The sequence below is a fragment of the Salvelinus alpinus genome, chromosome 13 (assembly GCF_045679555.1).
Source record: "Salvelinus alpinus chromosome 13, SLU_Salpinus.1, whole genome shotgun sequence".
Taxonomy (NCBI): Eukaryota; Metazoa; Chordata; class Actinopteri; order Salmoniformes; family Salmonidae; genus Salvelinus; species Salvelinus alpinus.
The window spans coordinates 42,068,921-42,083,704 of NC_092098.1; the positions used below are offsets into that span (position 1 = coordinate 42,068,921).

The 14,784-nt window shown below is 41.2% G+C and overlaps 1 protein-coding gene across 27 annotated transcripts in view; it reads right to left on the reverse strand.

Moving 5' to 3' along the window:
- LOC139537721 (disks large homolog 2) overlaps positions 1 to 14,784 on the reverse strand; it is a 337,098-nt gene that overhangs the window by 39,219 nt on the left and 283,095 nt on the right. For 22 of the 27 annotated variants that reach the window (XR_011667590.1, XR_011667591.1, XM_071339347.1 and 19 more), the window contains 6 exons: positions 14,199 to 14,368; positions 13,684 to 13,820; positions 12,795 to 12,939; positions 11,966 to 12,137; positions 9,356 to 9,415; positions 7,563 to 7,706 (listed from right to left, as the gene is read on the reverse strand). Coding sequence is in view for 25 of the 27 variants with exons in the window: in XM_071339347.1 (XP_071195448.1) it covers positions 7,563 to 7,706; positions 9,356 to 9,415; positions 11,966 to 12,137; positions 12,795 to 12,939; positions 13,684 to 13,820; positions 14,199 to 14,368 (828 nt within the window). In the remaining 2 variants the exon portion in view is untranslated. The remainder of the gene's footprint in view (positions 1 to 7,562; positions 7,707 to 9,355; positions 9,416 to 11,965; positions 12,138 to 12,794; positions 12,940 to 13,683; positions 13,821 to 14,198; positions 14,369 to 14,784) is intronic. The other 5 variants (XM_071339356.1, XM_071339355.1, XM_071339368.1 and 2 more) reach the window with 3 other exon arrangements.

Consider the following 14,784-nt stretch of genomic DNA (forward strand, 5'->3'; position numbering starts at 1 on the left):
ACTTTTTTGTCCTTAAGCCATTTTGCCACAACTTTGCTTGGTGTCATTGTCAATCTGGAAGACCCATTTGCGACCAAGCTTTAACTTCCTGACTGATGTCTTGAGATGTTGCTTCAATATATCCACATAATCTTCCCTGCCTCATGATGCCATCTATTTTGTGAAGTGCACCAGTCCCTCCTGCAGCAAAGCACCCCCACAACATGATGCTCCCACCCCTGTGCTTCACGATTAGGATGGTGTTCTTCGGCTTGCAAGCCTCCCCCTTTTTCCTCCAAACGTAACGATGGTCATTATGGCCAAACAGTTCTATTTTTGTTTCATCAGACCAGAGGACATTTCTCCAAAAAGTATGATCTTTGTCCCCATTTGCAGTTGCAAACCGTAGTCTGGCTTTTTATGGCGGTTTTGGAGCAGTGGCTTCTTCCTTGCTGAGCGGCCTTTCAAGTTATGTCTATATAGGACTCGTTTTACTGTGGATACAGATACTTTTGTACCTGTTTCCTCCAGCATCTTCACAAGGTCCTTTGCTGTTGTTCTGGGATTGATTTGCACTTTTCGCACCAAAGTACGTTCATCTCTAGGAGACAGAACGCATCTCCTTCCTGAGCGGTATGGCGGCTGTGTGGTCCCATAGTGTTTATACTTGCGTACTATAGTTTGTACAGATGAACGTGGTACGTACAGGGGTTTGGAAATTGCTCCCAAGGATGAACCAAACTTGTGGAGGTCTACAATTTTCTTTCTGAGGTCTTGGCTGCTTTATTTTGATTTTCCCATGATGTCAAGCAAAGAGGCACTGAGTTTGAAGGGTGGGCTTGAAATACATCCACAGGTACACCTCCGATTGACTCAAATAATGTCAATTAGCCTATCAGAAGCTTCTAAAGCCATGACATCATTTTCTGCAATTTTCCAAGCTGTTTAAAGGCACAGTCAACTTAGTGTATGTAAACTTCTGACCCAGTGGAATTGTGATACAGTGAATTATAAGTGAAATAATCTGTCTGTAAACAATTGTTGGAAAAATTACTTGTGTCATGCACAAAGTAGATGTTCTAACCAACTTGCTAAAACTATAGTTTGTTAACAAGACATTTGTGGAGTGGTTGAAAACAAGTTTTAATGACTCCAACCTAAGGGTATGTAAACTTCCGACTTCAACTGTACATGTGAAAATGGCACATTTGTATACGACGTAAAAATAAATGTAAAAAAGAAAATTGGTGAAATACGTATTTAAAGCACTTGGGTAAAGCAGTGGTACCCAAACATTTTTAAGGTGTGTCTCAAAAAATGTGTGAAATAAGATTAGTGTAGGACATTGTCTGAGCATGGTGACCGTTGTAAGCTTTCCTGTTAGAAAAGGCCTACCACGAATCTGAACTGTGACACTACAGAGCAGGTGTGCAATGATTCTGATGCAAAATATTTAGTCTGTTGCAAAGAAGAGTTTCTATTGAACAAATTCAGGTAGGTCCCTCCCAGTTTCATTTCCTCTTTCAGCTTCCGTTTGGTTCTTAAACAGTAAACGGTTTCTGTAATGAATACACCCCAAGTAAATTCCAATCACCCCAGGCAAATAAACATTTGGACCTCGAAGCCAGTTCCCCTGCTGATTTAAATTATGTCCCTCTAATAAGGGACTGATTTAGACCTAGGACACCTGGTGTGTGCAATTAATTATCAGGTTAAACCAGCAATACTCCGGACCTCCAGGCTCGGATTTGAATACCCCTGCAATAGAGCACCTATAAAACATGGTATACAGCTTGTTTTGTTATACAGCATGTTTTGGTTATACAGCTTGTTTTGGTTATACAGCATGTTTTGGTTATACAGCTTGTTTTGTTATACAGCATGTTTTGGTTATACAGCTTGTTTTGGTTATACAGCATGTTTTGGTTATACAGCATGTTTTGGTTATACAGCTTGTTTTGGTTATACAGCTTGTTTTGGTTATACAGCTTGTTTTGGTTATACAGCTTGTTTTGGTTATACAGCATGTTTTGGTTATACAGCTTGTTTTGTTATACAGCATGTTTTGGTTATACCGCTTGTTTTGGTTATACAGCATGTTTTGGTTATACAGCTTGTTTTGTTATACAGCATGTTTTGGTTATACAGCATGTTTTGGTTATACAGCATGTTTTGGTTATACAGCTTGTTTTGGTTTTCAGCTGAGGGATTGTCGGAACGGCCAACCTGCCAGCACCCAACAGAGAATTGCTTCCAAAATGTAACACTAGATGGCAACCAAACTCCAGATGGCACCTGAATGTGCCTTAATATGGCATAAAAGTTTAAACTAAACTTGAAATGACGCCATGTATTTCAAATCTTCTTAATGTAGCGGATAATATTAGTTGGGAATTATATTAATGGAAATGGGGATATGTAAATGTTTGTCTTTCTGTGATCAAAGAATCACAAAGAATCTGAGACAATCCTGAGAGAATACTCATGAACTGTGCTCAGACCAGCTTTGAGTATATAACTGAGAGGCATTCTCAGTTAAGACAATGCACATGGTTGACCCCCTTGCTAGGAATGAGAAGCTGCTTTCACCACTCTCATTGGTAGATGCACCCTTTTTAAAGACTATTGAGATGGACAAGTTCAGGTAGTCCTTCTCGTTCCATACGTTTTCTAGTGAATACAACCCTGATTACACAATGCTTCTGTTAGAACACACATGGGATTTAAGCCAGGCTCTCGGTGTCCCTAGAGGCCCCCTGTGACAGCAACACAGCCAGCTGCAACCCAGTGATAAGGAGAACGGGATGGTTAGGCAGCTGGAGGCCCACGGGAGGCCATTCTATGCTAGCATGCAGGGAGGTAGCCTACAGTTAAAATGCTGCTGCTAACATAGTTCTGTAATATCGATTCAGCACACCTGCAATAGCTAACAGACGATTGCAGCACCACGGCAACCTCAGGCATCTCAACACAATCATGTGGGCGAACAGGAAAACAAACAAACAGAGAAAGCTCATTGTGAATTCCACCTTTCTCTGGATAAGCTCAGACAACCAATCCCGCCTATGCATTAAACATGCTCCATGATATGCCGCTCTCTTCTCGCCTCCAATTTATTTAATGTCACCTTTTGTTAGGCTTTACCAGAATCTTTATACTCATGCAGGTCCTTTGATATTAAAGTGTTAAAATATGAAAATATTGCTGGGAGAATGCCATGAAAGTGAGAAGTAAACTGCCATTTTGAATGCAGATGGTTGGGTAGGTTGCTTAAACATTTCAACTGTCCAAAAACGTTTATTTTCAACCTTCATGCATTGTCAACGCTGGTCAAAATAAAGTTGCGTGATTTCCATTGGAGTTTTGATAGAGACAACAAGACTGTACATAGAACATGACCATGCTATCTAAGTACTTGTGTTTAAGCAGTTCCCACTCAACCTACTCAATTTACAGTAGAATGAGAGGTGAATACATCCCACTGGGCACAGATGTCAGTTCAACGTTTAGTTTTGATTGACATTTGGTTGAGTTTTCAACTAACGTGAATTCAACAAGAAATATAAAAAAATACCATGTCATTGGATTTAGGTTAAAAGTTGGGTAAAAAAAATAAATGAAATTCCCTTACGTTGATGACTTTTTGCAAATCCAATCAGTCAACGCCATCAAGTTGATTCTTTCGGTCGAAATGACGTGGAAACAACGTAGATTGAACCAGTTTTTGCCCATTGGGTTAACCCTTTGAGAAATACTTAGAACTGCACAACCCCTTGCATTCTAGAAGAAGAGGTTTTTAAAAAGATACGATTTGATTATTTCCTGCTCCCTCTGAGACGTTGAATGGCAAAGCACCGTTCTCTAGGGTTGTAATTGGATTAGAAGAATGAAAGTGGCAGTGCACTTAGCCCACAACATCGAGGAAATGCCTCCCCAAAAAAGGGTGACAAGGCAATCCAAATAACATGTTCTATGTCCCAAATGGCACCCTATTCCCTACATAGTGCATTACTTTTGACCTGCACCCTATGGGCCCTGGTCAAAATTGTGCACTATATATGGAATAGTGTGCCATTTGGGACGTAACCACTGCCTTCCAGTTAATAATGGTTCAGACAAAGAAGTGGTTATGCCCACCAATGAGCAATTAGACAAAATGTTCCCCTTGTTTTTATTACATACTAAAATGTTCTGGTATTCTGTGATTGTGAGGCTCTGTGATTGTGAGGTTCTTGCTAAGTCTCTGTAAAAGGAGACAGTAGCTAAGGCTCCTTATTAAAACATTGAAATAGCTAATAAAATCATTATTAAATTCAGGTGGACTAAATGAAACTCTGATATCCTGATAGATTGGGTAAAGTTTCCTCTAGGTACAGATCTAGGTTCAGATTCCCCTCCCCCAATCCTAACTTTAACCATCAGTGGGAAAAATGACCCAAGATCAAGTGTCTAGGGGCAAATTCACCCTACAGTACGTCAATCGATTCTGTCAACTACCCTTGACCTATCAATAAAGGATTATTGAATCCCATTTGATGGTTCTCAAATGCATCTCAGTTAACAATGTTTGACATGTCAAGACACATCAAGCGTAGGGAAAGTCATCGAAATGAAATGAATTCAATATTGAGTCGGCACATCCAGAAAAATCATCATTCCATCCCTACTTGTCATTTTAAGGCAGAGAAGCATTTGTGTGACACATATGTGCACAATACAAATGGTATGGAAGGATGCTAAGTAAAGCTACATTCTGACAAATGGTTGAAAAAACAATCATACAATTTACTAAATCAAATTTTTGCTTCATCCACATGGCCAGAGCTTGATAAAGACCTACCATAGTGTGCTTCAACTGGGTGACTCTTCAACAGCAAATAAAACAACATACGCCATTCATTTGAACCATTGTCAATGCCCACATAAGTGTCAGCATAGTTTGAAATATCCCTTGTAAGTTTAACTTTGACCAAATACAAAAACAAACCCTACTCCGCCTCTCCTTTAGGCTGCCACATGTGAACAACACCATTTCATTAATACTTATCTAACAAACTCTGCAATTACTTGCATAATGAACAGCAGGCTTATTCATTGAAAGATGATGCAGGGAGTACCAAGTCTCCATTCCATACACATAAAAACCATTAGATGGTGATGGCTCTGACATCAGCCACGTACTCCTATGGAAAACTCCCGACGGCGCATGAAGCCAGAAATATTTGAATTTGAAGCGTGCCATATAACTGAATACGGCTGAATGGCACCAAAAATTTTTTGCTAAAGATCATGGTGAAAGTGGCCGTAAGTAGCAAAGGATCATGGTTGATGTAGTAATTTTCATTCTGCCTGAGAGATGCGTGCAAAGAACGTGCATGAGGGCGTGAGCATCCTCGTAGCCCGCCAGCCTGCGATTGGTCTGTGTCACCACGTGGTCCCGTGTTGTTATGATTCTGGACAGTCAGATAGCTAGCGAAAATGGCAAGAAGCTGCCATGTGGGGAATCGTAGTCCCACAAAATGATGCATGTTAGCAGTTAAGCTTTCAAGATAAAACACTTTCAGTAAAAAGCAAAAAGAGTGATGAAAACTGAACTGCTAATCTAGAAAATGTATCAAAACACTAGAGATGTTTTTTTGAGTAAAGTAATCCTTTAACCGCCTTAACCTTCAGTGTACAGTATTCTGTTAGTATTGTATTGTATTAGGTTGGTCAAACTTGAACAATATGGATGATGCTCAGTTGAACTCATCTGGTCCTAACAGCATCCATAACACCTTATGCCTTATTGATGAATGCCTTCACACTCCCCAGCTCTGCTGATTGTATCCATAGATACGCTGCTCATGCATAAATGATAAACAGGATGCAATAATATTAAGCCCTGCACAAACAAGATAAAGATAACAACGTGCTATTAATAGGAGAACAAAGACACAAACTGTAATTGTATGCTTACCACTAACGGAATCTTGATCATTATCATATAAAGTGGCACCTCAATACTTACATTTCAATTGATGAGAAGAAGTTTACTGCTGTTCTTGTTGATGTTTCAATGTGTAAATGATTATAACTACCACCGAGGCCAATTAGGAATTACTTTAGTTTTCATATAATAATGCAGATAATTGAAATTCTAAATAAACAAGCAAACATTAACGAAGGTGAAGGCCGTCCTGACCCAGAAGGATAGTGCTTGTGGTTTCAACTACAATGTGTTTAGGGAGAGATAAGAAAGAGAGATCTCAGATAGTTTGAGAATATCTCTAATATCTATGACCAATGCAATCACCACTTGCCCCTTAACACTACGACCACACCAGCGGACAAAAACACGTTGAATGAACATTATAGCAACGTCATAATAGCAACGTCATATTTCAATGGAATTCTTTGTTGGCTTTGCAAAAAGTGCATCTAAAACCATTGAAGTAAAAATGATCCATGCTGACTTCCATAATGACATTTTATGAGTCCTTCTGACAGTAGCTGCTATAGGCTTCAACAAACCACATGTACCAAATACCATGATGCTTTTCAAAGAAAAAACGTTTACTTTGAACAACACTGCCTGTGCTTGCGAAAGATAAGGCCAGCAGTTTTGGACTGGATCAGACCCCTTTGAGACAGAAGATTCACATTTACATTTGAATCATTTAGCAGACGCTCTTCTCCAGAGTGACTTACAGTAAGTGTATTCATCTTAAAGACATATGAGAACAGATAACCAAGACAATTTTGGAATGTTGTTTTGTTTTGTCACAAAATGTCAGAAGGTCAGTTGGCAATGCAATCGACACGAACATCTTACAATTTTATAACTTTCAATGGACTCATAATCAAAGCCAGACTAAGTATAGCACTTTTACTGAGAAAGAAACAAATAACGATAATAAGAAACATTATCATTCAAGTCACACATGGTGCAAGGCAAGTCATGTCAATAGCAGAGGTGTAATGGGGACTGATGGGGAGACCGACGGGCCAATCACGTACATTGAGAGAGAGGATCAGACCCCTTAAAGAGAGAGGACCAGACCCTTTAGAGAGGACCATACCCCCTGGAGACAGAGGACCATACCCCTTGGAGAGAGAGGACCATACCCCCTGGAGACAGAGGACCATACCCCCTGGAGACAGAGGACCATACCCCCTGGAGACAGAGGACCATACCCCCTGGAGACAGAGGACCATACCCCCTGGAGAGAGAGGACCATTCCCCCTGGAGAGAGAGGACCATACCCCCTGGAGACAGAGGACCATACCCCCTGGAGAGAGAGGACCATTCCCCCTGGAGAGAGAGGGAGCTCAAGGGAGGAGAGGCATGCAGGCTTAGAGAGAGCCAGACCTTTGGGAACGAGTGAGTGTGTGAGGTAGTGAGTGAGTGAGGTAGTGAGTGAGTGAGGTAGTGAGTGAAAAAGTTAGGATAGGAAGAGTAGGGGCATGGAGAGAGAGGGAGGAGTGTCATGCAGGCTTACAGAGAGCCAGAACTTTGGAAACGAGTGAGTGTGTGAGGATATGAAGAGAGCATGGGCATTCCATGCAAAGCTAGGCCATGCAGCGGGTAGTGGGTAGAATACCTGGTGATCTCGAAGTCAGGGAGCAGGCCTAAGTGATAGTGAGGGAAGGGTATGGAGTGGAGGAGGCTTTTGTCGCACTCCACGGGGGAATAGTGGTGGGGAGAAGGTGCTTTGTTCACAGTGCTGTAAACTGGCTCAGGAGGCCTGGGGGGGTACGAGAAAAGAGCAGAGAAAGTGGTTAGTACAGAGAGAGAGAGAGAGAGAGAGAGAGAGAGAGAGAGAGAGAGAGAGAGAGAGAGAGAGAGAGAGAGAGAGAGAGAGAGAGAGAGAGAGAGAGAGAGAGAGAGAGAGAGAGAGAGAGAGAGAGAGAGAGAGGGAGAGAGAGAGAGAGAGAGAGAGAGAGAGAGAGAGAGAGAGAGAGAGAGAGAGAGAGAGAGAGAGAGAGAGAGAGAGAGGGAGAGAGAGAGAGCACATAGGTTGCGGGAGTGAAAAAGGAAAGGAAGAAGCCAACCTTTAGTTGGTTTATAAAGCATGTACATGTGCACTCAGGTTTTTGTTGTTTTAAATGCAAAACGCCTATCAATCAATCAATCACATTTATTTATGAAGCCCTTTTTACATCAGCCGATGTCACAAAGTGCTATATAGAAACTCAGCCTAAAACCTCAAACAGCAAGCAATGCAGATGTAGAAGTGCCTACAGTTACATGTTTTAGTTTTATTCTACAGAATTTGAATTGCACTTCCTGGGGTAAAAGCATTCTTTCACCCCCCATGCTATCGCACAGAGAGCCCTCCTGCAGTCTTCCACTTATCTAGGTCTTACACTCCAAGATAGCTTTAGCATAGCACTCTAGTGAGTTTTCCATCCACTTTATCTTTGAGATTAATCAAAAAAATGTAACTTGTTTTTTGCATGAACCGAAGTGTTTTGAACCATGATAGTACCAGGAAAGGAAAGCCTACTACCATGTGTATGGTGCGTTAGCCAGCCACATATCGGGAAAAAAAACTTTAGTCATTAATGTCCAAAACGAAAAACTTTAAGCTTAATTTATTTATTTTTATAATTAATTTTGTCAATGGGTATTCATAGTACATTACTAAAGCCTTTTCAGGGCAAAAAAAAGGCTACTTTGAATAGAAACACTGACATGATTATGGGGGGATGCATATTCAGACAGCACATTTAAAAATATATATATATGATTACAGTAATCATGTCAGTGTTTCTGTGTTTCTCTCTATATATATACATACAGTATATTTAACTTGAGCACAGTAAAATGAGACTTATTGTATATGCATGCAGCCTCTTTTGTGTTAAAGAGACTGGACTTTGTTTATCATGCATCCTTACACTTTGTTACAAATGCAAAGTCACTCACCCAACATTGCACCTTGAACCAAATGCTTTATGCTTTATGTGCGCAGATATTGATACGTGTACATTTACAAAGCCAATCTGGGTAAACTCTCTCTCTACCTCTGTAACCTGCATATATGTTTAAAAAAATGGTGTTGTATTGATTGCTGCCGCGTACTTGGCCAGGTCTCCCTTGCAAAAAATAACCCTGTGTCTCAATGGGATTTTAAGGTTAAATAAATATAAATAGATAAATATACATAAATAGCCACCTCTTTATGATGTAAGTTGTTAAATCACACTGCCAGATTACAACAAGGTTTATGGTAATTTGGTTTTTTTTCACATTACCTTTGCACATGAAAATGTTGCCACTCTGTATAGGCTGTGTTGTATTTAAAGACAAAATTAGGAAAGAGATGTGTCACAGATGGAATGAGAGAGCAAACATGAGGGCCAAGTCAGCGGCCATTTTGAAATGTCTCACCTCAACTGGAAGTGCTGCGACTCAAACCTGTGAGCCTCCCCGTCATCTATGGAGGCATTTCTGATTGGGGAAGAGATAAGACCAATAAAGGAAGAGCAATAATAGTCCGAATCAGAGAGGCAATGCCAAGAAGACCGAAAGAAACTGCAAACAGAACTAGATTTTACTTGGTTTTATGAATTAGAATTACGAACACCAATAGCTTTATATTTACAATATAGTTTGTTGGCATTTAGCATAAAAACTAAATGAAGAACAAAAATCATGCACGTGTTTTTGTGTTTGACAAAACAAACAGTTGGACGCATGCTACAGAGGATGACACAAAGTGTTTGGTCAGGGAGAATTGCTGGACTTGATAAACATAAATAAATTCCTTACAAAAGAGACTACAAGAGGGACCACCACGCACTTAATGCATTTATAAAATGCCAAAGTCCTAATTGCTAAAGGTTCCTGGTTGATATGGATCAGTAATGTAGCACCTTACATTTAACTAATGTAATGAGTGAGTGAGTGATCAAATTAGTAACGATTTGTGTGCAGTATGTGTCCATTATGTGTGCATTACTGTGCCATTTATTTGTGTATATTTTAAGAGGTTTTCTAAAACACTTGCATGTGCATTACTTTAAGACTGTTTGTGTGTGTGTGTCTGTATGTGTGTGTCTGTGTGTGCGTGTGATGCTCCGTTGGTTGTAGGGCAGCATTAGCCATGCTTTTTCTCCTGCAGATTAAATCAGTGTGGTTGGATGTAAGCCTGCCTGCTCAGTGGCCCACTTTCTATCTCTCCCAGTACTATACCCCACCACTCCACCCCTCCCCCCACTAAACCTACTGTGTCGCATGGCCCAGACTCGTGATGCCTCTACTTGGCCACAGCTCTGAGCATGCTGCAGCACAGCAAAGACACAGATATCTCTCCTCTCCTCCTGCACTCTCTAGCTCACTTCACTGAGCTTTTTTGATGAAACCCAATCAGATCCCAGCTCCCAGCTAGCTGCCTCTTGTAGAAACATTACGCATGGGCTTCCTTTTCCCATCAAGACAGTATGAAGAGCGACTTCATTTTCATTCTTCAATAATGCAATAGAGCAACACGTCTTGACATTGATACAACCAATGGTGTGTTGGATACCACCCACATACGTTTTCTTGACACCCCCCCATTATCATATTGGAGGAAGAAATACAAAAATAAATAAATGAAGTCAATATAAATGAATAAATGGGCTAATAATTATTTATCTATTTATGTGTTCATGTATTTATCTATTTATGTGTGCATGTATTTATTTATTCATGTATTTATCTATTTACGTCTGCATTTATTTATGGCAGGTTTGGTTCTCTATAAGCTAGCAGGGTTGGGGTCAATTTGAATTGAAGTCAGTCAATTCAGGAAGTAAACTGCAATTCCTATTCAATAATATAATTTTTTAATTCTAATCACTTCCTGAATTGACTGACTTCAATTGAAATTGACCCCAACCCTGTTAACTAGTGGGGCCACCCTCTGAATTAAAGTCCAGTGTGTTTTCTATCTCAAACCATCTATTAAATGCTCAACTGTATGAAACTTTGAACTAGAACACAATACTACAATATTTTTTTATTTTATAGATGCAAAACTGTGCAGATTAAAACATATATTGAAATGATTTGGCACTATAGTATTTATGCATTCTGTTTAATTTATCAAACATATCAAGAAGACAAATTTGATTGATGTGGTACAGTAGGAAGTTACTAAATGAACTTGCAGTTGTCTTAGTTCGTCTTGTAGTGATCAAGACTGTCTTTCTGTTCTAGAACGCTGATGACAGGTTTGAAACATATTTTCTCCATAAGGACTGCTAAGTCATTTCGTGTTGCTCTGAATTTGCTTGGGCACTGAGCCAATCAACACGCAGCCTGGATGTCGCTTGGAGTAACACGTCTGCCATGCGTCAGAGACAAAATGCTGATCCATACAGTGGCCGGCAGGAGAATACGACATCACCACAAGACTCATCACTATATTACTCCAGCATAACACTCCACTTCTCTCCTTTAGTAGAAACTTTAGTGGAAAATCTATTAACTGTTACCCAGAAATGATTTGATATTAAGATAAAAATGCCTGCATTGGACAGTTAAATTGAATAAATTATTTAGATCCGCCCATTTTTACATACATTATATTATTAGATTCAAAGAGCAAGCTTAAAAACATACAGCAAGGTGGAAAAGGTGCACACACTGACCATGCCAGCCTTCAGCATATCTTCACGTGTCTCTACAAAGTAGCGCCAGATTAAAAACAGTGCAACAAGACAACACATTTGAAAAACAGGACTCGCAAGTGCAAAAGAGCACAGGATGAAAGAGCACAGGATGAAAGAGCACAGGATGAAAGAGCAGGATGAAAGAGCACAGGATGAAAACAGCAGGGACTAGAGAGGTGGGAAGGGAGGTTGGGGCAGGAGGACAAATCCCCAAAGCAATCAATGCCAACACAACTTGTAACGTCATTTAAGATTGCTTTGGAGTTTCCATAGAACATGGGGTGGGGTGACAGAGGCTCTACCTGTAATACTACTGCTGTCTGGTAGGAAGGGATGTAATTACCGTAAGAAGGAAAAACCATCCAACCTGTTAATGTCCTCTTCCCCGAGTAAGTGTTTTGGGAGGGGGGAGTACCTTCCAGGAGAGATGGGCATGGGGGGAAGACTGCACTTGTACTCCAGAGTGCCGTTGTTGCCCACGGAAGAGATATGATTTTCCATTGCTGGAGAGAACGCTGGAAAGAAAACAGTTGTGTACATTGCTCGTCAGACTTCAGCATTCAGTTAATGACTACACGTATCAATCAACCAATCACTTAATCAAATACATATAATTTAGAGGCTCACATATTTAGAGGCTCACACAATGTTGCAACATTGGCGTAATACATGATCTAAAAACACAATAGAAATATGACTAAATCCAATGCTTTGGCATTCAAATTTACATGGCAAGGGAGTACACTATGCACAATGCACTCAAAAACAATCACTACACACATCACAATCAAATTGAGGCTCTATCTAAACTCAGGGATGATACTAAAGAGTTGAACAAACATGCTGCATCAGAGTGAAAGGAAATATTCATTTGCAAAGTGAAAGATGACTGCCCTGATCTAGAACAGTAGAGGTTACTCATACAGGTTTAATCTGTCATTTAAGTGTTGCTCTCTTCTACACTATTCCCACTACAAACTAAAATTGTCTCTCTACAGGTGGGGGACTAGGGTAAAGTTGCCACTAGATGGTGATGTTGGGTCAGTTTTGCACTGCCCCCCACTTAAGGTCAGGATGGGGGAAGGGGAAGCTGATCCTAGATCTGTAGCTGGTGGAAACTTCACGCCGGAGCACGGGTGGGTAGAGCGGTGAAAAAGAGGTGACAAACTCACAGTGCGTGATATCAGGTGGCCCATAGGGATCTGATAAGTAAACACTGGTGGGCTTGCCCACCTTCAGGTACACAACGTCAGACGTGTTCTTCAGTATGGCTACAGCCTCCTCGTGGGAGACATCTTCCAGCGTGTAGTTGTTCACCTGTTGGGGTGGAGAGAGCATAGAGAAAATCACAGGCATTGCGTGAGACGGTTAAACCTCATGTTCCACTCCTCACATGCCAGACCGACATCATGCTACTTGGTGCTGCCAAGTGCAGCCTGCCAAATGCAGATTACGATGGCTGGGGATCCCCCGGAGCTGGAGGCAGCAGGAAGGTAGCTAGTTGAATTAACCTGCAGTTAAGCAAATCACTCTTCTGAAAAAGGGTGTGTTGCTACAACGTAATACCTTTGTGTATTACTGTGAAAGAATTATACTGTATAACAACCTTCATAACACATTTATTCAACATCCTTCATAAGGATTTAAAAAAAATATATATATCTATTATACAACATAAATGTACATTTTACTGTGTACAACCTTCTGAAACACTATTCACTCCTCCGTTGTACAATGTTGGCAGGTAGCCTAGCGGTTAGGAACGTTGAGCCAGTAACCAAAATCGCGGCTTCGAATCCCCGACCCAACTAGGTGAAAAATCTGTCAATGTGCCCCTGAGCCAGGCACTTAATCCTAGTTGCTTTGGATAGGAGCGTCTGCTAAATGGCTCAAATATAAATAAATAAACCACTATTTGAAAACCCTTATGAATGATGTTGAATACATGTGTTATGAAGGTTGTTATGCAGTACAACGCTTTCACAGTACAGTATGTTAGTGGTCCACCTATGCGGGATGAGGACAGGGCAGTGCAGGGATAGTGAAACTGCAGTAACTTACCATAAGCAGCCGGTCTCCAACCTGCAAGCGCTGGTCCTTCTGTGCTGCACCTCCATCTATGATCTTAGTGACAAAGATGCTGTTGTCCCCCGGGATGTGCTGGTTGCCCACCCCTCCTGCGATGCTGAAGCCCAGCCCTGAGGAGAAATAGGGTGGAGGTTGAAAAAGAATGTGTTGTGGCCCAGGGTGGTTTAGTGGTTTGGCTGGTGCCTCCAGATCACAAGCACAAGCCACTTATATCAGCAAGGTACGCGTTACAGACAACTGTAGCGCTAGAAAGTAGACTTGAAGCGTAAGAAGATGTTTCAGCAAAGAGAACCTTGTGTTTTTGCTGCTTCGCTGATGTGCCGCTGCTGCGGCCAGTGTAGCATGTTTAATTGATTCAGTGGGTTTGTCTCAATTCCTGCCAACGGAAGTGGGTACAAAACCCCCAATAACAAAATACTGAACAAAACAAAGAATATTGGATGTGCATGGTTATAGATAGACAAACAAAGGAAAGGGAGTTTAGCAACCTTTTGGTCCTTTGATGAGTTTGATTTCAATGATAGTTTCCAGCATGGGTCTCCTCCGGCGAACGTACAGCCTGACGATAGAGCCGGCCACCTTCAGGGCCTCCACTGCCTTACTGTGAGATACCTCAGACACGTCGGCATCATTCACCCGCAGTATGCAGTCATTCACTCTGCAAGAAAGGAAGAGGATGGGAACATGAGTGTAAACCTGGGAAACAGTATTTGTGTGTGAGCGTGTGTGGCAGGGGCCCCTGCTGCAGTGTTAGCCTTTAACCCAGTGAGGAGAGGCCACAAATATCCATGTCCCCGCGTTTAAGGCCAGAACTCTCCTGAGGCGCATTGTAAGGGACCAGCTGGGATCCTATGCGCACACACACACACACACACACACACACACACACACACACACACACACACACACACACACACACACACACACTCAAGCAGAGCGAGAGATTCTGCCTATTTACACATGTATAATAGCTGTGTTTTTATCATCAGCATGAAGCCTTGGTCAGCAGTGAGTTTTGTTAGTTTGCAGTAAGTACACTATATGCATTTCCAGTGCAATGCCCAAAGTTGAATG